This window comes from Pongo pygmaeus, chromosome 20 (genome assembly GCF_028885625.2).
Source record: "Pongo pygmaeus isolate AG05252 chromosome 20, NHGRI_mPonPyg2-v2.0_pri, whole genome shotgun sequence".
Taxonomy (NCBI): domain Eukaryota; kingdom Metazoa; phylum Chordata; class Mammalia; order Primates; family Hominidae; genus Pongo; species Pongo pygmaeus.
This window is the reverse complement of record NC_072393.2, coordinates 2,054,241-2,075,190: the sequence shown is the minus strand read 5'-3', so window position 1 is coordinate 2,075,190 and position 20,950 is coordinate 2,054,241. Positions and strand designations below refer to the sequence as shown.

At 58.9% G+C, this 20,950-nt stretch overlaps 1 protein-coding gene across 1 annotated transcript; it reads left to right on the top strand.

The window, feature by feature from the left end:
- The first annotated feature begins 1,579 nt into the window (after positions 1-1,579).
- LINGO3 (leucine rich repeat and Ig domain containing 3) lies at positions 1,580-20,151 on the top strand. The gene is made up of 2 exons (XM_054465471.2): positions 1,580-1,610; positions 18,110-20,151. Exon 2 carries the CDS (start codon positions 18,156-18,158, stop codon positions 19,932-19,934), a length of 1,779 nt encoding a protein of 592 aa, XP_054321446.2. The 5' UTR covers positions 1,580-1,610; positions 18,110-18,155; the 3' UTR covers positions 19,935-20,151.
- Positions 20,152-20,950: the final 799 nt, after the last annotated feature.

Genomic DNA, 20,950 nt, shown 5'->3' with positions numbered 1-20,950 from the left:
ACTTGGGACAAATGGCATCTCCCAGCCTCGACTTGCTCATCTGTGAGACGGGGAGGCTAAATGTGGCTTTTAGAAGATACAGTGAGGGGCCGGGCATAGTAGCTCACGTCTGTAATCCCAGCACTTTGGGAGTCCAAGGCGGGTGGATCACCTGAGGGCAGGAGTTTGAGACCAGCCTGGCCAACATGGTGAAACCCCATCTCTCCTAAAAATACAAAAATTAGCCGGGCATGGTGGTGGGCGCCTGTAATCCCAGCTCCTCGGGAGGCTGAGACAGGAGAATCGCCTGAACCCGGGAGGTGGAGGTTGCAGTGAGCCAAGATTGCGCCACTGCACTCCAGCATGGGTGACAAGAGCAAAACTCCATCTCAAAAAAAAAAAACAAAAAACAAAAAGACAAAAAAAAAGGTAAAAAACTTTCCACGAGCACTTGGTGGTGTGTGCGCTGCCGTATGCTGGGTGGAAGGCACATTGGGGAACAAGCCCATTAGACAAACTGAGAGGCTCCAAGCTGCTCCATGGAGGGACGGAGAGAAAGGCCGTCCAAGCTGGGCACAGCAAAGGCAAAGGCCTGGGACGGGAGGGACTTGGCCTGTTTGAGGAAGGCTGAGGGGGTGGAGCCCGGGAAAGAGTGAGTGAGGACAGGCCAGGGGGAAGGAGGTCGTGCGGCAGACCAAACAGTGCAGGCGGCCAGGCGGTGGCTCACACCTGTCATCCCAGCACTTTGGGAGGCCGAGGTGGGTGGATCACTTGAGGTCAGGAGTTTGAGACCAGCCCGGCCAACATGCTGAAAACCCATCTCTACTAAAAACACAAAAATTAGCCGTGCGTGGTGGCGGGTGCCTGTAATCCCAGCTACTTGGGAGGCTGAGGCAGGAGAATCGCTTGAACCCAGGAGGGGGAGGTTGCAGTGAGCCAAGATGGCACCGCTGTACTCCAGCCTGGGCAACAAAGCAAGACTCTATCTCAAAAAAGAAAGAAAGAAAGAACGAAAGAAAGAAATTCCAGCGTAGGTGGGGTGCAGACGGGACCCTCACGGCCGTAGGGAACCATGGCAGGTTCTGGACCTCAGTGGCTAAGCTTCCTCTGAGGGGCTTCCTCTGAGAGCCACATAAAGAATGGGCCTGGAGGGCTGTGGCAGGTGTCCAGGTGCAGATGGTGGCGGCCTGGAATAGGGGTGGGGGACGGGGGTCAGAGGAGGAGATGGTAGCTTCCAGAAGGTTCCACATGGAACAACCTGCTGCACTTGGGGTGCCCCTGCGTTTATTGCACGGCCGTCTCCGCAGGCTCACCCAGGCCGTGGGGACAGGAGGTCCTCGGACACGAAGCGCCCGGGATGCGCACGGAGGGGTTATGCACCCGCCCTCCCAGTGTCCCCGCACCTGCGCCCACGTGGCCTCGCACACCTGCGGCCCCAGCCGCCGCGCACGCGGCCCAGCGCAGCCCCCGCGCGCCCCCGCCGGGCGCGCCGAGGAGACCGGCTGGCGGGTGCGCGCGGCGGTGGCGCGCACGGCGGAGCCCGGGAGGCGGCGGCGGCGGCGGCTGCTCGTGTCGGCTCCGGGCGGTCCCCGCGCCGCAGCCCGCGCCGTGTCCGCGGCGGAGCCGCCCAGGTGAGTGGCCGCGCCGGGGCCCGGCGTGGGGCGCGCCCGCAGGCCTGGGGACCCCGCACCTGCACCCTGCGCCCCTGCCGCCCAAAGCCCCCAACCCGCGACCCCATCCTCAGCCGGGGGAAATTGCCCCGCGCACCCCTCCCGGGCTCATCGCTCCTTGCCAGGCCCCCGACGCTCCCCCTGGAAACTTTGGGGGCGAACTCCCCACCCTGGGGTCCCCCCGCCCCTCCCCTGGGGCGCCAAGGAGCGGGGAACCTGGTGGGCATCTCCCCGGGGCAGTGGGGACGCTGGGAGGATGCGCTCCTCTCCAGGAGGAGATGAAGGGGGGACTGGTTGGGTCTGGGGTGTGGGGAACGTCCGAATAGAGCCTGCAGCCCGTGCCTTCCTGCCCCGTCTCCCCCGAGCCGGGTCTGGTCCAGCCTGGGGGTGCGGAGCTGGAAGACGCACAGGGTATCTGGGGTCCACACCGGAGCCTGCTCCATCCCTGGAGCTGACGGCCCGGCCTGGCGGGGAGGGACCTGGGGGCATAGGGCTGAGTCCCCTGCTCTGGGGGCGTCTGAATAGCACCAGAAATGGTGGGGCTTCTCTCTGTACCCTGAGGCTGGGCCTGGGTGCCCCCACTTCCCGGGCCTCTGGGGCCTGGCCAGGGGAGGCCCTGAGCCCCATTCAACAAGTTTGGGGGAGCAGCACCTCGTGCCTTGGTCCGGGCACAAGAAAAGCCCCGGGTCCTTACGCTGGAGACCACCATGTAACTGGGTTTCTCAACGTGTGCTTGGGGCGCTAACGGTGCCGGTGTCCCGGCCCCCCTCAGTTCTGAGGAGTCAGAACTTCTGAGGCGATCGGCCCCTGAAGCTGCATTTTAGCAAGCGGCCCCCGGCTAAACCATGGACGCAGCGAGGCTGCAGACACCTCCGGCGGGGGTGGGGAGCAGGCGTCTGCTGTGCAATGGTATTCGCAGAGGGACATCTGCGGCTTGGCTGGGGGGAACCTTCAGGGACAACAGAGCTGTGAGAACCAGAGCAACCCAGGAGGGCTCCCTGGAAGTGGCGTGGAGAGGATGCAGAAGGTGCGAGGTGTGAGTGGCCAGGTGGAGGACACAGGCTGGAAACAGGTTCAGGGAGGGTGGTGCTGGCTTTATCAGGAGGCTGGTGTGGGGTGGGCTGCCCGGGCATGGCCTTACCCTGGCTGCTCTCTGAGCCGAAGCAGCAGCCATCGTCGGAGACAGGATCTGAGCAGGAAGAACCCATGGGCTTCCCCTGTAGACCCAGCTCCTGTCCCCACCTGGATGATGTGGGGTGGCAGGAAGGGGGCAGCCAGGCGGTGGGATGGGGGCTTAGGAGGGTTCAACTCAGCCTTCCCTGCCTTGCCTGTCTGGTCTCCACCGGTGACTTCCAGCAAATGACATCCCCTCTCTCAGATTCACCCCACACGGGATTAAATGAGATGCTGCCCACCTCGGCTGCAGCGTGGTGCCGCCATAAAACAGATGCTCAGGTCACGATGGTTACGGCAGCAGCCCTGCCTGGCCCCGCTCAGCCTCAGCCGTCCACCCCCAGGGTAAGCCGGGACCTGAAGGTGCCTTGCTGAGTGGGAAAAGAAGGCAGTTTGATGTCTCTTCCCACAGCACTGTCATTCCTCGGCGCCCCCTGAGTCACTACCTCATCACCAGGTAGAGCCTCTCGAACAACTGTGTGAGCAAAGTTTGCCCCGGGTGGGCCCCATCAAGCCGCCCACCACTACATGTCAATCTCGGGCCTCCAAAGAGCACCCTTCACCCTCTCGGGGGGAGCTGGGATTTTGTGGGTAGGAGCTGGCGTCAGATTCAGGTTCAAATGCTGACTGTCTGCAGCTAAGTGGTGCGGTGAGCTGGGGCCCACTCTGACCCTCAGTCTCCTTCTCTCCAAAACGAACTTTATTATTCCCCCTAGTCAGGGCTGGGCTAGTGGGTGAAGTGGCTGGTGTAGACAGTGGGTGCTCCAAAACTGGTTCTAGACAGTGGGTGCTCCAAAACTGGTTCCGGATCTAGAGGCCCTGCCTGCAGAGGGCAGTCCACGGCCCCCCATGTACAGGCTGGGAAGGAAAGTGGGTCGGGAGGCCCCCAGCCCCTCGAGGGGTTGATGGGGACTAACAGCAGATGGAAGCTAATTAGGGCTTAATGAATTGTCATGGATGAAGCCCTGGGAGGGCCTGGATCTAGGACAGAGGATGCAGGGGTCCTGGGGGACTGGCAGCGTGTCCCCAAAAGCAGACCTTAGAGGGCCACGTGCTGTGAGGAGCTGGGCCCCCTCCTCCCATATCTGTCTTAGAAGCTCAAATGGGGGTCGCATCCAGAGCACACGCCCCTTACTCCAACCGCCCCGGTTGTGGTGGGGGGCAGAGGGAGGGAGATGGAGGTCACTGTGGGCCTGGGGACAGAGGGGGCCGCTACCACACTTCTCACCCCTGCCCCCTCTGGGTTTGGCCGGCCTCTAGGAGAGCCTTTCCCAAGGGAGATGTCAGCATCCCTTGCCCTGGGCGGGGACTGGAGGGAGGATGTGTTTGAGGTAACCTTGCAAGAGGGCCGAGGGGAAGAGCCCTGCTCAGAATAGAGGAGGCGGATTGGAAGGGCCGGGGGCTTAGCCAGGAGCTGAGGGAGGGAGCTGCCCACACCACCAAGCACCAAGCGGGTAAGGCCACCTCTGTTCTAGGGAGGGACCCCAGCCACTCACAGCCACACTCTGCCTTCTCCTTGAGCTAAGAGCTTCCAGGACCATTAGTCCAGGATCCATATCTAAGGACAGCTGGGGGTACAGGGAAGAAAGGCCTCCATTGCCCAGGTCCTGCCGTGGGGGACAGTTTTGGGGAGGGGGTCCTCAAGGCCGGTGCCTGCACCATGGTTGATGCAGATCTCAGACCCCAAGAAGAGGTCAATGTCCCCTGCCTTCCACACCCCAGAAGGCAGGTGCACAGATCCGGGAGGCCTCGAGCGACCTCCCTCTTCAAGACTGCAATGACCCCGATGAGTTCTGGCTGCTGTGACAGCAGTGACTGGGAACCACACACATTTATTATCGCATCGTTCTGGAGGCCAGAGTCCAAAATGGGCCTCACTGGCGTAAAACCAGGGCATGAGGCCGGGTGTGGTGGCTCACGCCTGTAATCCCAGCACTTTGGAAGGCCGAGGCAGGCAGATCACCGGAGGTCAGGAGTTCGAGACCAGCCTGGCCAACACGGTGAAACCCCATCTCTACTAAAAATACAAAAAATTAGCCAGACGTGGTGGCTCGTGCCTGTAGTTCCAGCTACTCGGGAGGCTGAGACAGGAGAATCACTTGAACCTGGGAGGCAGAGGTTGCAGTGAGCCAAGATCGCACCAGCCTGGGTGACAGAGCGAGACTCTGTCTCAAAAAAAAAAAAAAAAAAAAAAAACAGGACATGGCCAAGGCTTGGCCCTCCTGCGCATTCCAGGCGAAACTCCGGTTCCCACCTTTCCCATTGCCCAGAGGCACCCACATCCCTTGGCTCAGGGCCCCACCCTCTCCCTCCTGCGCATTCCAGGCGAAACTCCGGTTCCCACCTTTCCCATTGCCCAGAGGCACCCACATCCCTTGGCTCAGGGCCCCACCCTCTCCCCTTATGGCCTCAGTGCAGCCTCTTCCAGTCTCTGACTTTCACCCTCCCGCCTCCTCTGGTGAGGACCCTGTGAGGATGCTGGGCCTCCGGATGATCCGGGATGATCTCCTGATCTCACAATTCTTACTTAATCCCATCTGCAGAGGCCCTTTTTCCATGTAAGGTGGCTTTATCTGCAGTTCCGGGGATTAGAACGGACTGGCTGTGGGGAGGCCTTCATTCTGCCAACCCCATTCTGCCAACCCCAGGCCCCCCTTCCCTGTTTATTTTTTCCCATACCATGGCCCACCATGTGACAGTTGGCTTTACTTGTTTCTTCTGTTTCTTGCCCATAGACAGAAAGCAGGGATTTGTCTGTTTTGTTCACTGCTGTTTCTCTTAAAACCAGTGCCTGGCACACAGGCATTGTTTTTAAGTGCTTGTTGAATGAATGAATGATCGAATGAATGAATGCTTGTTGAATGAATGAATGAATGTTTGTTGAATGAATGCTTGTTGAATGAATGAATGCTTGTTGAATGAATGCTTGTTGAATGAATGAATGAGGTGAACACATGGCCAGGAGCAGACCAGGGCCTAGGACTCTGGGCTCCTGACCCCAGCCGGCACCCAGTGGAGACTTCCCCGGAAGGAACCTCCTTGCCTGACTTCTCACTCGCTCAGCCCAGGGAGGTGACTGGGAACCCTGAAGTTCCCTTTTGCAGAAGAGGAAACTGAGGCTCAGAGACTTCGATGTCTCTGCCCAAGGCGGTCAGTGGCCGATTCAGGTGAGGACCCGTGAGTTCTTGTCCTGGCTCTGGAGTGGACAAGGGGCCATTGATTCAGCACCTCGTGTTCAGTTCAGCCTCCCCATGCTCCGTCATTGGCCACAGCTCTGCGTGTGGGTGACGGGGTGGAGAGGGAGATAATAGTGCCCTGCTCTCTGGAGATGGAGGTGCAGCCGAGAGTCAAGACTTTCCAGGTTTGGGTGAGGCAGGGCGACCTGGGGTCAGACCACGCAGAGCAGGACGCGCCTTCCAACTGCAACCCAGATCTCGCCATGCTCTTGCTCCATAACCTCCCATGGCTCCCCATTGCCTGTGGACGCAAGTCCAGACACCTCCCTGGGGGTTCAGTGCCCCGTGTGGTTTTGCCGTTGCCAGCCAGGGCTCCCATCCCACCAAGCACAGACACACCCCCGGCCACCATCGCCCCTCCCCTAGCTGTACCCTGCTGACCCCGGCTCCCCATCCAGGTCTCAGCTCAGACAGGGTCTGGGCCCCTCGAACACAGCCACAGCCGGGAACAGACCCCCCCCCCGCGCCCACAGCTCCCTGCTAGCTCCGCTCCTCAGCGCTTTTTTCAGACGATCTGCTCATTAGCTGGGCTGCACGATGCTCACCTGTTTGTGCCCCCAACTTGACGCTGGGGGAAAGACGCCAGTCCCTGGGGGCCACAGCCGGTCCGATTGCATTGATGCGAGATATCCAGACAGGCCAATTCGCAGAGACAGGAAGCAGATGCGTGGGGGCCCGGGCTGGGGAGGGGCTGGGAGTGACTGCTGAAGGGGACGGGGCTTCCTTTGGGGGGTGATGGAATGTTCTGGAACTAGAGGTGCCGGCGGACTATCTGTGAATGTGCTAGAAGGCGTTGAATGGAACATTTGTAACAGGGCGTGGATGCGCCGCGCACAGGCTGTGGTGCTGCGGGCGTCTGCGTGGAAGCCGCTGTGCCTCCAGCACCCGCGCAGCGCCAGGCACATGCTGGGGCTTAGAAGGAGGACGGGAGTCCTGGGGTGCGATCGCATGGCGGGGGCCAGCACACGGACCACCCCCACCTGTTCAGGACAGACCCCCACTCCCGTCCACCACCGCCAACGCCGTCCCTGCCGCCGGCCCGGCCCCCCTGCCAAAGGCCTCTGCGGCCTCAGCTGCGGCTGGTCGTGCATGGTAATGAGGCTCTGTCCTTGAAACACGAGTCCTCCCTCCACAGGGGTCGACGCCGCGCTCCCCCAGACTCCCCAGACCGGGCAGCAGAGCTCACGAGCCCACCACCAGAGCGGGGGGCCTGCAGGGGCAGACGGGCAGTCGGGGCCTGGTGGGACTTGCCCCTTGCTGGGGAGGGGAGGCAGGAAGGTTCTCGGTCGCCAGCCCCAGCTCCAGCTTCGCGCCTGTGGACCGCGGGGCGCACAGCCGAGGAGGTGACGTCACCCGAGGACACAGCTGTTCTCACCTCCCTGATGTTTATTACCAGCTGATGCGCCGTACACTGATTTCACGGTGTCACCCACACCAGAATGTAAGCTCCTTAAGGACAGGGGGCCGGGCACGGTGGCTCAGGGCCTGTCATCCCAGCACTTTGGGAGGCTGGGGCGGGCTGATCACTTTAGGTCAGGAGTTCGAGACCATCCTGGGCAACATGGCAAAACCCTGTCTCTACTAAAAATCCAAAAATTAGCTGGGCATGGTGGCGCATGTCTGTAATCCCAGCTACTCGGGAGACTGAGGCAGGAGAATCGCCTTAACCCGGGAGGCAGAGGTTGCAGTGAGCCTAGATCGGACCATTGCACTCCAGCCTGGATGACAGAATGAGACTCTCAAAAAAAAAACAAAAAAAAAAACCCCACAGATAAATAAATAAAAATAAAAGAACAGGGACTTTCTGGCCTCTGTTCTCTGTTGTGTTTCCAGTTCATCAAAGGGCAACTGGTACATTTTCTTTTCTTTTTTCTTTTTTTTTTTTTTTGAGATGGAGTCTGGCTCTGTTGCCCAGGCTGGAGTGCAGTGGCGCGATCTCAGCTCACTGCAACCTCCACCTTCCGGGTTCACGCCATTCTCCTGCCTCAGCCTCCCAAGTAGCTGGGACTACAGGTGCCTGCCACCATGCCCGGCTAATTTTTTGTATTTTTTAGTAGACATGGGGTTTCACCGTGTTAACCAGGATGGTCTCCATCTCTTGAACTTGTGATCCACCCGCCTTGGCCTCCCAAAGTGCTGGGATGACAGGCGTGAGCCACCGCACCCGGCCCCGGGGTGGTGTCTTGTACCTGCTTCCTGCCTGCTGTGTGGCCCTGAGCACGTTGCCATCTGCCTCTGGGTCTCCGCCTCCCCATGTAAAACAGGCTGAATCACCCTGGCTCCTCCTGGGGCATGAACTGGAGGCGCGCTGTGTGCCAGCATCCTCTACAGCAAGGACCCACTCAGGGAGGTTCTGCCCTGCAGGGACTCTGGGCTGTGTCCAGGGACATTTGTGCCTGTCACGACTGGGAAGGGGGTGCTCCTGGCTTGGAGTGAGTAGAGGCCAGGGATGCTGCTCAGCACCCTGCAGTGCCCAAGACAGAGAATCATCCATATAAGATGTCCATGGGGCCAAGAAAGAGAGACACCTGCATTAATTATTTAAAAAAAAAAAAAAAACACTAAATCTGTCCCCTGCTCACACCAGACACCAGGATCAACTCCTCACCCGGCAGACGTTGCAAACCAGGGGTCCCCAGCTCCTGAGATTCACCTCCTCTCTCCCTCCCACTCAGGGCACAGATTTCAACATGCGCAGCCTCCTGGGACCTCAACAGGGCTGAGGATCATGGGATGCAGAGTCTCTTGGGGGTCCGTGGAATCCCCTAACCCAGAGGGTCTCAACCAGGATGATTCTGCTCCCAGGGGACATTTGGTAATGTCTGGGGACATCCGTGGTTGTCTCGACGGGGTGTCCCTGGCATGGAGTGGGTGGAGGCCAGGGACGCTTCTCAGCACCCTGCAGTGCCCAGGACGGCCCCACCCCAGAGAACAACCAGGCCCCAATGTTCACAGAGCCCGGGGAGACCCCGGTTTGCAGGGGCTGGCCTGATCCTCCCCGCACTCCAGTTCCATTTGGCAGCTGGGGACACCGAGGCCAGAACAGGAGGAGCGCGTTGAATGTTGGGGGCGAACTGGAGCCCGGCTGGAAGGAGGGGTGTTCGGGCTGGGGGAAGGAGGCCTGGCAGTGGTGGGAGGCTCAGAGCGAGGGAGGACTCTGGCCTGTGGGAGAGGAAGGGTGGAGCTGGGGTTGGCTCCGCGTGGCCGGGGTTACGCTGGGGCTCTGTGGGTCGCCCTGGGAGAAGTCAGGGATGGGGCTGGGTCCCTGGGCTGCAGTTCAGGTGGCTGGGACACACCATCAGGAGGTATCTGTGAGCAGATGGTGTTTCCAGTCTGGGAGGACGGGAGGTAATGCCCCAGGTGGGTGGCAGCTTCCTGGGAGGAGGGTGGTCTGAGGGACCAATGAGGATGGAGATAGAGAGCCCTGAAAGTGTCACCTTCCCCCAGGACCACAGCATGAGGACAAGGGAGGGGACAGAGGCTCCTAAAGAATCAGCCTGGGGCCGGGCGCGGTGGCTCACACCTGTCATCCTAGCATCTTGGGAGGCTGAGGCAGGTGGATCACCTGAGGTCAGGAGTTCGAGACCAGCCTGGCCAACGGGGTGAAACCCCGTCTCTACTAAAAATACAAAAATTAGCCAGGTGTGGTGGCATGCACCTTTAATCCCAGCTACTCAGGAGGCTGAGGCAGGAGACTCGCTTGAACCCAGGAGGCGAAGGCTGCAGTGAGCGGAGATGGCGCCACTGCACTCTCAGCCTAGGTGACAGAGTGAGACTCCGACTCAATTAAAAAAAAAAAAAAGAGGCCAGGCATAGTGGTTCACGCCTGTAATCCCAGCACTTTGGGAGGCCAAGGCCGGTGGATCACAAGGTCAGGAGATTGAGACCGTCCTGGCTAACACAGTGAAACCCCATCTCTACTAAAAATACAAAAAATTAGCCGGGCGTGGTGGCAGGCGCCTGTAGTCCCAGCTACTTGGGAGGCTGAGGCAGGAGAATGGCATGAACCCAGGGGGCGAAGCTTGCAGTGAGCCGAGATTGTGCCACTGCACTCCAGCCTGGGCGACAGAGCGAGACTCCGTCTCAAAAAAAAAAAAAAAAAAAAAAGGCTGGGCACAGTGGCTCACGCCTGTAATCCCAGCACTTTGGGAGGCCAAGGCAGGCGGATCACCAGGTCAGGAGATCGAGACCATCATGGCTAACACGCTGAAACCCTGTCTCTACTAAAAATACAAAAAAATTAGCCGGGCATAGTGGCGGGTGCCTGTAGTCCCAGCTACTCGGGAGGCTGAGGCAGGAGAATTGCTTGAACATGGGAGGCAGAGCTTGCAGTGAGCCGAGATCGCGCCACTGCACTCCAGCTTGGGCGACAGAGCGAGACTCCATTTCAAAAATAAAAAATAAGAGACCAGGGAGGACAACCAGATGCGTTCAGGGCACATGGCGAGCAGATGCAGGCCGTGCACACAGAATCGAGTCTCCCACATCCCCTCTCCAGGAACCAGTTCTTCCTCCCAAGTTGGGGAACACCAGGCCCTTAGGGGACATGTCAGAAGCCTGAGTCCAGCCGCCGGATCCCCCCTCCTGACTCCCCCGCAGCACCCTGCAGAGGAAATGACAGGGCCAGGCCATTGAGTGGGGGAGTCAGGCTTGTAAAACTAGGTCACAGCTTGAGTGGCCCCTGCTGGGCGCGAGGGATCAGCTGTCCTCTCATCCCAGGAGTAATTATAGAGCCAGAGCTTGGAGGGTGCCCTGGAGGGCTCTTGTGCCTGTGCCGTGACAGGCGAGGTCCAGAGAGGGTAGGTTTCTCAACAGAGGTCACACAGCGCATCCGAACTGAGGCCTCCCGCCAGCACTTCTGCCGCTGGATCGGTGTGACTTTGACCTAGCGATTCCAGACCTGTCATCTCTCCAGGAAACTTCCTGATTTTGCCCTTATCTGTGCTCTGTGGGAACTGCTTAAAAAAAAAAAAATTCTTGGGCCGGGCGCGGTGACTCACGCCTGTAATCCCAGCACTTTGGGAGGCCGAGGTGGGCGGATCACGAGGTCAGGAGTTCGAGACCAGCCTGACCAACATGGTGAAATCCCATCTCTACTAAAAATACAAAAATTAGCCGGATCCGATGGCGCGTGCTTGTAATCCCAGCTACTCAGGAGGCTGAGACAGCAGAATCGCTTGAACCCAGGAGGCAGAGGTTGCAGTGAGCTGAGATCACACCACTGCACTCCAGCCTGGATGACAGAGCAAGACTCTATGTTAAAAAAAAAAAAAAAAAAAAAAAATTATTGGCCCAGCACAGTGGCTCATGCCTGTATTCCCAGCACCTTCGGAGGCCAAGGCAGGTGGATCACTTCAGCCCAGGAGTTCGAGACCAGCCTGGGCAATAGAGTGAGACCCTATCTCTCTCTATATTAAAATTAAAAATGAAAAAATTAACCAGGGGTGCTGGCACGTGCCTATAATCCCAGCTACTTGAGAGGCTGAGGTGGGAGGATTGCTTAAGCTGGGGAGGTGGAGGCTGTAGTGAGCCGAGATCGCACCACTGCACTCCAACCTGGGCAACAGAGCAAGAACCTGTCTCTAAATAAATAAATAAATAAATAAATAAATTCCAACTTAAAAAGAAACCTCTAATTTAGAAAATGGACCAGGCCCAGTGGCTCACACCTATAATCTCAGCACTTTAGGAGGCTGAGGCAGGCAGATCACTTGAGCCCAGGAGTTTGAGACCAGCCTGGCTAACATGGTGAAACCCCATCTCTACTAAAAATACAAAAATAAGCTGGATGTGGTGGCGGGCGCCTGTAGTCCCAGCTACTCAGGAGGCTGAGGCAGGAGAATTGCTCGAAGCTGGAAGGCAAAGGCCTCCCAGGAGATCCTGCTGTTCCAGACTGGGCGACAGAGCAAGACCTTGTCTCAAAAAACAAACAGACCAGGAGCAGTGGCTCACACTGTAATTCCAGCACTTTGGGAGGCCGAGGCGGGTGGATCACCTGAGGTTAGGAGTTTGAGACCAGCCTGACTAACATGGTGAAACCCCATCGCTACTAAAAATACAAAAATTAGCTGGGCGTGGTGGCGGGCGCCTGTAATCCCAGCTACTCAGGAGGCTGAGGCAGGAGAATCACTTAAACTCAGGAGGCAGAGATTTCAGTAAGTTGAGATTGTGCCATTGTACTCCAGCCTGGATAACAAGAATGAAGCTCCGTCTCAAAAAAAAAAAAAAAAAAAAAAAAAAAAAAGCCGGGTGCGGTGGCTCATGCCTGTAATCCCAGCACTTTGGGAAGCTGAGGCAGGTGGATCACGAGGTCAGGAGATCGAGACCATCCTGGCCAACATGGTGAAATCCCATCTCTACTAAAAATACAAAAATTAGCCGGGCGTGGTGGCGGGCACCTGTAGTCCCAGCTCCTCAGGAGGCTGAGGCAGGAGAATGGCATGAACCCGGGAGGCGGAGGTTGCAGTGAGCAAAGATCACGACACTGCACTCCAGCCTGGGCGACAGAGTGAGACTCTGTCTCAGAAAAAAAAAAAAACGAGAGGGGAGGGAGGGTGCATGTGCCCAGGTCCTGGGGGAGCAGAGCAGGGTGAGGGGTCTGCACTGAGAGGAAGGAGCTTTTGCAGTATCTGGATGAGGCCAGGGTGGGGGTGAGGGCTGCTTGCTGCACGGTCTTGGAGGCCAACAGATGGATGTTTCTCGCCTGAGAACTGTGGGTAGGTTTACTTTATTCTTCTTTTTTTTTTTTTTCTTTTTTTTTTTTGAGACAGAGTCTCGCTCTATCACCCAGGCTGGAGTGCAGTGGCGCGATCTCGGTTCACTGCAAGCTCCGCCTCCCGGGTTCATGCCATTCTCCTGCCTCAGTCCTGAGTACCTGGGACTACAGGCGCCCGCCACCACGCCCAGCTAATTTTTTGTATGTTTTTTCAGTAGAGACGGGGTTTCACTGTGTTAGCCAGGATGGTCTCGATCTCCTGACCTCGTGATCCGCCTGCCTCGGCCTCCCAAAGTGCTGGGATTACAGGCGTGAGCCACCGTGCCTGGCCTATTCTTCTTTTTTAAAAACAGGGTCTTGCAGCCGGGCACAGTGGCTCACACCTGTAATCCCAGCACTTTGAGAGGCCAAGGCGGGTGGATCATTTGAAGTCAGGAGTTCGAAACCAACCTGGCCCACATGGTGAAACCCCGTCTCTACTAAAAATACAAAAATTAGCCGGGTGTGGTAGTGGGCACCTGTAACCCCAGCTACTTGGGAGGCTGAGGCAGGATAATCACCTGAACCCAGGAGGTGGAGGTTGCAGTGAGCTGAGATCATGCCATTGCATTCCAGCCCAGGTGATAAAGTGAGACCCTGTCTCAAAAAAAAAAAAAAAGAACAAAAAGACAGAGTCTCGCTCTGTTGCCCAAGCTAAAGTGCAGCGGCGTGATCTCAGCTCACTGCATCCTTAACCTCCTGGGCTCCAGTGATCCCCCACCTCGGCCTCCCAAAGTGCTGGGATGACAGGCGTGAGCCACTGCGCCCGGCCTTTGGGCTGGGATTACAGGTGTGAGCCGCCACGCCTGGGCCGTGGGCAGGTTTTCAACAGTGGTTTTGTAAACACTGTGGAGCGGACTGTAAGGGGGGAGGTGCAGGGTGGGGGGCAAATAAAAGTGCCATCACTGCCCTAGCGCTCTTGTCCCCTCCCGTGACACGGCCCCTGAGTGTGCTGTCGGCAGGGCAGCAGCTTGGGAGAGAATGACCCAGAAAAACAGTGCTGGGAGGGAGCTTCCTGGGAGGGAAGGATTGCCTTCCCTGCAACATGCCCAGGTTGGGATTAAGGACAATTCTGGGGGCGGGGGCATGCCCCCTCTCTTGCTCCCTCCCTTCCTCCCTCCCTTGAGTTTCCTATGTTCCCAAGCTGGGGACAGGAGGACCAAGGCCTCCTGGGAACCAGAGGTCCCTCGCTTTTCTCTCGGTGGGACCGCATTCTCGCCTGCGACACCTTCTTTTCCACCACACTCCGTGCTGTTCCATGCGGCATGTGAACGCCCAGTTTTGGCATCTGTACGTATGTATCCGTGTCCACCTAAATCCAGAATTCAGTTTGGCGTTTCACCTTATTTTATTTATTTATTGAGGCGGAGTTTCCCCTCTTGTCGCCCAGGCTGGAGTGCAGTGGCACGATCTCGGCTCACCACCACCTCCGCCTCCCAGGTTCAAGCGATTCTCCTCCCTCAGCCTTCCAAGGAGCTGGGATTACAGGCGCCCATCACCACGCCCGGCTAATTTTTGTGTTTTTTAGTAGAGATAGGGTTTCTCCATGTTGCTCAGGCTGTTCTCGAACTCCTGACCTCAAGTGATCCACCCGCCTCAGCCTCCCGAAGTGCTGGGATGACAGGCGTGAACCACCGCACCCAGCAAGAGGAGCTTCTCTCACGGTTCTGGAGTCTGGAAGTCAAAGCTCAAGCAGGTCCAGCTTCCTTTGGGGGCTTTCGGGGAGGCCCTTTCTGACTCTTCCAGCTTCCGGTGATAGCTGGCCATCCCTGGTGTCACTTGACTTGTGGATGAATCACTCCAGTCTCTGCCTGTGTTGTGACTTGGCCTTTGCCTGTGTCTCTGGGTCCAAATTTCCCTCTTATAAGGATGCCAGTCATTGAATTAGGGCTCTCCCTGCTCCTGCGTGACCTCATCTTAATGAATTACAGCTGCAAGATACAAACCCTGTCCTCACTTACGTACGATTCATCTCTGACATTAAGCAGTCTCCCGGGGCTCCGCGTCTGTTTGCTCTCGGATTAAATTCTCGAAAGGCACTGGGGAAGCGGGAGCTGCCTTTGCAGGTATTTAGCAGATGAGGATCGACGGCCAGTGGGAACCGTGAGGAGACACACAGCCTGGTTTGGGCCAAGGGGCCTGGGGGGATGCCTAGCGGGGCTCAGCTGCTAAGATGCCAAAAATAGCCGGCTGGCTGGCGGGGGAGGCGGCCAAGCAGAAGAGGCTGGGCAATGCTGCCTGGTAGCTCTGGTTCCTTCCTCCCACTCCCTCCAACCCCACCTCCACCTGCCACCCCAGCCCCCAGAATCTGGGCTGCAGCCAAGAAGAGTTGGTAGGGGTGCAGCAGGCTCCCAGGAGAGACGGAAACAGCCCAGGAGGCACAGCCACCGGGACCCACAGAGCATTGGTGCCTGTTCCTCTGGGCCACCACGGCTCCATGCCATCTGCCCCCCACCCAGAGGCCCCTCCTAACCCAGCTCCCCGCCCCCCTCCACTCTCTCCCTTAGCTTCACCAGACTCCCGCCACACCTCGGGGCCTTTGTAGTGGCTGTTCCCCCAGCCCACACACCCTTCCTCCAGAAAACCACGGGCTCTGTTCTGTTCAATTTTTGGTTCGGCCTGTTTCCTGCCAGAACAAGGTGCCACAAACCCCGGGGGGTTTAAAACAACCGAAATATATGTCTTCCCAGCTCTGGAGGCGGAAGTCCAAAATTAAGGTGTCCGCAGGGCCGGGGGCCCTCTGGAAGCTCCTGGGGCACGTCCTTCCTGCCTCTCCCAGCTTCCTGGGGCTCTCAGCAATCCCTGGCTTGTGGCTGTGTCACCCTAGCCTCTGCCTCCGTCTTCACACGGCTATTTCCCCTGTATGGGGCTAGGTGTGTGTCCAAGTCTCCCTCTTGTAGTTAAGGACAGGAGTCGTTGGAAAAGGCTCACTGTAATCCACCGCAGTGTCATCTAACCCTGAGCACATCTGTAAAGACCCTGATTCCAAATGAGGTCCCATGAACAGCAGGCACAAGAGGGCAGGACGTGAACATACCTTTTTTTTTTCCTTGAGACAGTCTCACTCTGTTGCCCAGTGGCTAGAGTGCAGTGGCGCGATCACAGCTCACTGAAGCCTCAACTCCTGGGATCAAGCGATCCTCCCACCCCAGGCTCCCCTAGTTAGGACTATAGATGCACACCACCATGCCAGGCTAATTTTTGTATTTTTAGTTGAGACGGGGTTTCCCCATGTTGCCCAGGCTGGTCTTGAACTCCTGACCTCAGGTGATCTACCCGCCTCGGCCTCCCAAAATGCTGGATTTACAGGCGTGAGCCACCACGCCCAGCCTTGAACGTTTGTGGGAACACAGTTCCACCTACAACAGGGTCTGAGATCAAATGTCATCTCCCTGTCTGTGGATGGGCCTGTCCTGGACATTTCATAGAAATGAGATCACACGGACGGGCACAGTGGCTCACACCTGTAATCCCAGCACTTTGGGAGGTCAAGGCGGGTGGATCACCTAAGGTCAGGAGTTCAAGACCAACCTGGCCAACATGGTGAAACCCCATCTCTACTAAAACTACAAAAATTAGCTGGGCATGGTGGCAGGTGCCTGTAATCCCAGCTACTCAGGAGGCTGAGGCAGGAGAATCACCGAAACCCTGGGGAGGGGGAGCTTGCAGGGAGCCAAGATTGCGCCACTGCACTCCAGCCTGGGCCACAGAGTGAGACTCTGTCTCAAAAAAAAAACACAAAAAAAAGGCCTGGCGCGGTGACTCACTCCTGTAATCCCAGCACTTTGGGAGGCCGAGGCGGGCAGATCACCAGGTCAGGAGATCAAGACCATCCTGGCTAACACGGTGAAACCCCGTCTGTACTAAAAACACAAAAAATTAGCCAGGCGTGGTGGCAGGTGCCTGTAGTCCCAGCTACTCAGGAGGCTGAGGGAGGAGAATGGCGTGAACCCAGGAGGTGGAGCTTGCAGTGAGCCGAGATCGCGCCACTGCACTCCAGCCTGGGCGACAGAGCAAGACTCCGTCTCAAAAAAAAAAAGAAAGACATGGGATCACACAGTGTGGCCTTTTGTGTTGTGTCTCTCACTGAGCATGGCGTCCTCAAGGTGCATCCCCGCTGTGGCCTGGGTCAGAGCCTCGCTCCTTTTCATGGCTGAGTTGTGTTCGTGTGTGGGTGGTTGCACGGTGCTGAACCATCCATTCCTTGGTGCACATTCCAGCCTTTTCCACTGTTTGGCTGTTACAGATGTGGCTGTGAATGTTCCCAGGTTTTCCGTGCACTGTGTGTTCCATTCTCTTATGCAAAGACACCCAGGAGCGGGTGGGCACGGTGGCTCACACCTGTAATCCCAGCACTTTGGGAGGCCGAGGCAGGTGGATCACCTGAGGTCAGGAGTTTGAGACCAACCTGGCCAATATGGTAAAACCCCGTCTCTACTAAAAATACAAAAATTAGCCGGACGTGGTGGCGGGCGCCTGTAATCCCAGCTACTCGGGAGGCTGAGGCAGAATTGCTTGAACCGGGGAGGCGGAGGTTTCAGTGAGCCGAGATCAAGCCACTGCACTCCAGCCTGGATGACACAGTGAGAGTCCATCTCAAACAAACAAACAAACAAACACAAACAAAACAAAACAAAAAAACCCAGGAGATTGGAATTGCAGCCACACGGCGGATCAATGCTGCTTTTTTTTTTTTTTTTTTTTAGACAGGGTCTTGCTGTGTCTCCCAGGCTGGAGTGCAGTGGCACGATCACAGCTCACTGCGGCCTCAACCCCCTGGGCTCAAGCAATCCTCCTGGCTCAGCCTCCTGAGTAGCTGGGACCACAGGTGCAGGCCACCATGCCTGGGTAAACTTTTTAATATTTCACAATTACTTGCAAACCAGCTAATTTTTATTTATTTATTTATTTTGTAGAGACAGGGGTCTCACCGTGTTGCCCAGGCTGGAGTGCAGTGGCACAAGCATAGCTCACTGCAGCCTCCACCTCCTGGGCTCAAGCAATCCTCCTGCCTCAGCCTCCTGAGTAGCTGGGACCACAGGCCTACACCACCACATGCGGCTCATCTTTTATTTTTTTGTAGAGATGGGAGTCTTGCTATGTTGTGCAGGCTGGTCTCGAACTCTTGAATTCAAGCAATTCTCCCATCTCAGTCTCCCAAAATGCTGGGCTTACAGGAGCGAGCCGCCGTGCTGGGACGGGTTAGGGGCGGGCTGGGGGCAGAGGCGCCTCGGAGGGGGGCTCGGTGCTAACGCTGCTAACGCTGCTAACGCTGCCCGCTCCCCGCCCGCCCGCAGGTGCGCAGGAGGATGGTGGCGCGGCCCTAGGCCCACGCTCCGCACCATGACCTGCTGGCTGTGCGTCCTGAGCCTGCCCCTGCTCCTGCTGCCCGCGGCGCCGCCCGCGGCTGGAGGCTGCCCGGCCCGCTGCGAGTGCACCGCGCAGAACCGCGCCGTGGCCTGCACGCGCCGCCGCCTGACCGCCGTGCCCGACGGCATCCCGGCCGAGACTCGCCTGCTGGAGCTCAGCCGCAACCGCATCCGCTGCCTGAACCCGGGCGACCTGGCCGCGCTGCCCGAGCTGGAGGAGCTGGACCTGAGCGAGAACGCCATCGCGCACGTGGAGCCCGGCGCCTTCGCCAACCTGCCGCGCCTGCGCGTCCTGCGTCTCCGTGGCAACCAGCTGAAGCTCATCCCGCCCGGGGTCTTCACGCGCCTGGACAACCTCACGCTGCTGGACCTGAGCGAGAACAAGCTGGTAATCCTGCTGGACTACACTTTCCAGGACCTGCACAGCCTTCGCCGGCTGGAGGTGGGCGACAACGACCTGGTGTTCATCTCGCGCCGCGCCTTCGCGGGGCTGCTGGCCCTGGAGGAGCTGACCCTGGAGCGCTGCAACCTCACGGCTCTGTCCGGGGAGTCGCTGGGCCATCTGCGCGGCCTGGGCGCCCTGCGGCTGCGCCACCTGGCCATCGCCGCCCTGGAGGACCAGAACTTCCGCAGGCTGCCCGGGCTGCTGCACCTGGAGATTGACAACTGGCCGCTGCTGGAGGAGGTGGCGGCTGGCAGCCTGCGGGGCCTGAACCTGACCTCGCTGTCGGTCACCCACACCAACATCACCGCCGTGCCGGCCGCCGCGCTGCGGCACCAGGCGCACCTCACCTGCCTCAATCTGTCGCACAACCCCATCAGCACGGTGCCACGGGGGTCGTTCCGGGACCTGGTCCGTCTGCGCGAGCTGCACCTGGCCGGGGCCCTGCTGGCTGTGGTGGAGCCGCAGGCCTTCTTGGGCCTGCGCCAGATCCGCCTGCTCAACCTCTCCAACAACCTGCTCTCCACGTTGGAGGAGAGCACCTTCCACTCGGTGAACACGCTAGAGACGCTGCGCGTGGACGGGAACCCGCTGGCCTGCGACTGTCGCCTGCTGTGGATCGTGCAGCGTCGCAAGACCCTCAACTTCGACGGGCGGCTGCCGGCCTGCGCCACCCCGGCCGAGGTGCGCGGCGACGCGCTGCGAAACCTGCCGGACTCCGTGCTGTTCGAGTACTTTGTGTGCCGCAAACCCAAGATCCGGGAGCGGCGGCTGCAGCGCGTCACGGCCACCGCGGGCGAAGACGTCCGCTTCCTCTGCCGCGCCGAGGGCGAACCGGCGCCCACCGTGGCCTGGGTGACCCCCCAGCACCGGCCGGTGACGGCCACCAGCGCGGGCCGGGCGCGCGTGCTCCCCGGGGGGACGCTGGAGATCCAGGACGCGCGGCCGCAGGACAGCGGCACCTACACGTGCGTGGCCAGCAACGCGGGCGGCAACGACACCTACTTCGCCACGCTGACCGTGCGCTCCGAGCCGGCCGCCAACCGGACCCCGGGCGAGGCCCACAACGAGACGCTGGCGGCCCTGCGCGCGCCGCTGGACCTCACCACCATCCTGGTGTCCACCGCCATGGGCTGCATCACCTTCCTGGGCGTGGTCCTCTTCTGCTTCGTGCTGCTGTTCGTGTGGAGCCGCGGCCGCGGGCAGCACAAGAACAACTTCTCGGTGGAGTACTCCTTCCGCAAGGTGGATGGGCCGGCCGCCGCGGCGGGCCAGGGGGGCGCGCGCAAGTTCAACATGAAGATGATCTGAGGGGTCCCCAGGGGCGGACCCTCCCTTCCCTTCTCCTCCCCCGCGGGCCGGCCGCTCGCGTGTCCACCTATGCATTTTCCGGAGGGGAAGGGGGAGGCTGCACGGCGCTCCCCAGGCAGAACTTCCCCTTTTTTTGTAGACGCCCAACCGCAGGACTGTTTTTCATCAGCATGCGTCTTTTTGCAGTTTCTCAAGCGTTTTCTAAAGATTTCAACCCGTCTTCCTGTCCCTGCTATGGTGACTGAGCTGGGGGGTGGGGGTGCGGGCTGCAAGGATGGGGGGATGGGCCCCCGTCTACCAACCCGGGATGGCTGGGGGCGCTCAGGGACCCCAGGATCCTCAGGGCCCGCAATTCACACCCAGGAGGCACAAGACTGCTGCCCCCAAGCCCTGGGCTTCCGCTCCCCTAGCCCTTTGTACACAGATCGCATCCGGGAGACAGTGGACACCCGGGACCCACAAAGGGCCCCACAGCCCCGAGGGGAGGGTGCGCAGAAAGTCTGCATTGCTCACAGCTGGCCATCCTACACCTCACACCCAGAGACACAGTCGCACCTGGAACCCAATCACACAGGTGAAACAACCTAACACCCAGCCGACACTAAAACCAGACCCGGGCACCAGAGCTGACCACAGGGGCAGGCGGGGCTCTCGTGAGAGCAAAGCTCACACCTGGGACAGGCGCAACTCACACCCGGAACACACAGCTCACACCCAGGACACACACAGCTTACACCTGGGACACACAGCTCACACCCGGGACAGGCACAGCTCACAGCCAGGACACACAGCTCACACCCGGGACACACTCAGCTCACACCCAATACAAGCACAGCTCACAGTGGAACACACAGCTCACACCCGGAACACACAGCTCACACCCGGGACACACTCAGCTCACACCCGATACAAGCACAGCTCACAGTGGAACACAGCTCACACCCAGGACACACAGCTTACACCTGGGACAGGCACAGCTCACACCCGGAACACAGCTCACACCCAGGACACACTCA

Coding starts and splice junctions, on each gene's coding strand:
- LINGO3 (XM_054465471.2), top strand. CDS start 18,156: ATGACCTGCTGGCTGTGCGTCCTGAGCCTGCCCCTGCTCCTGCTGCCC.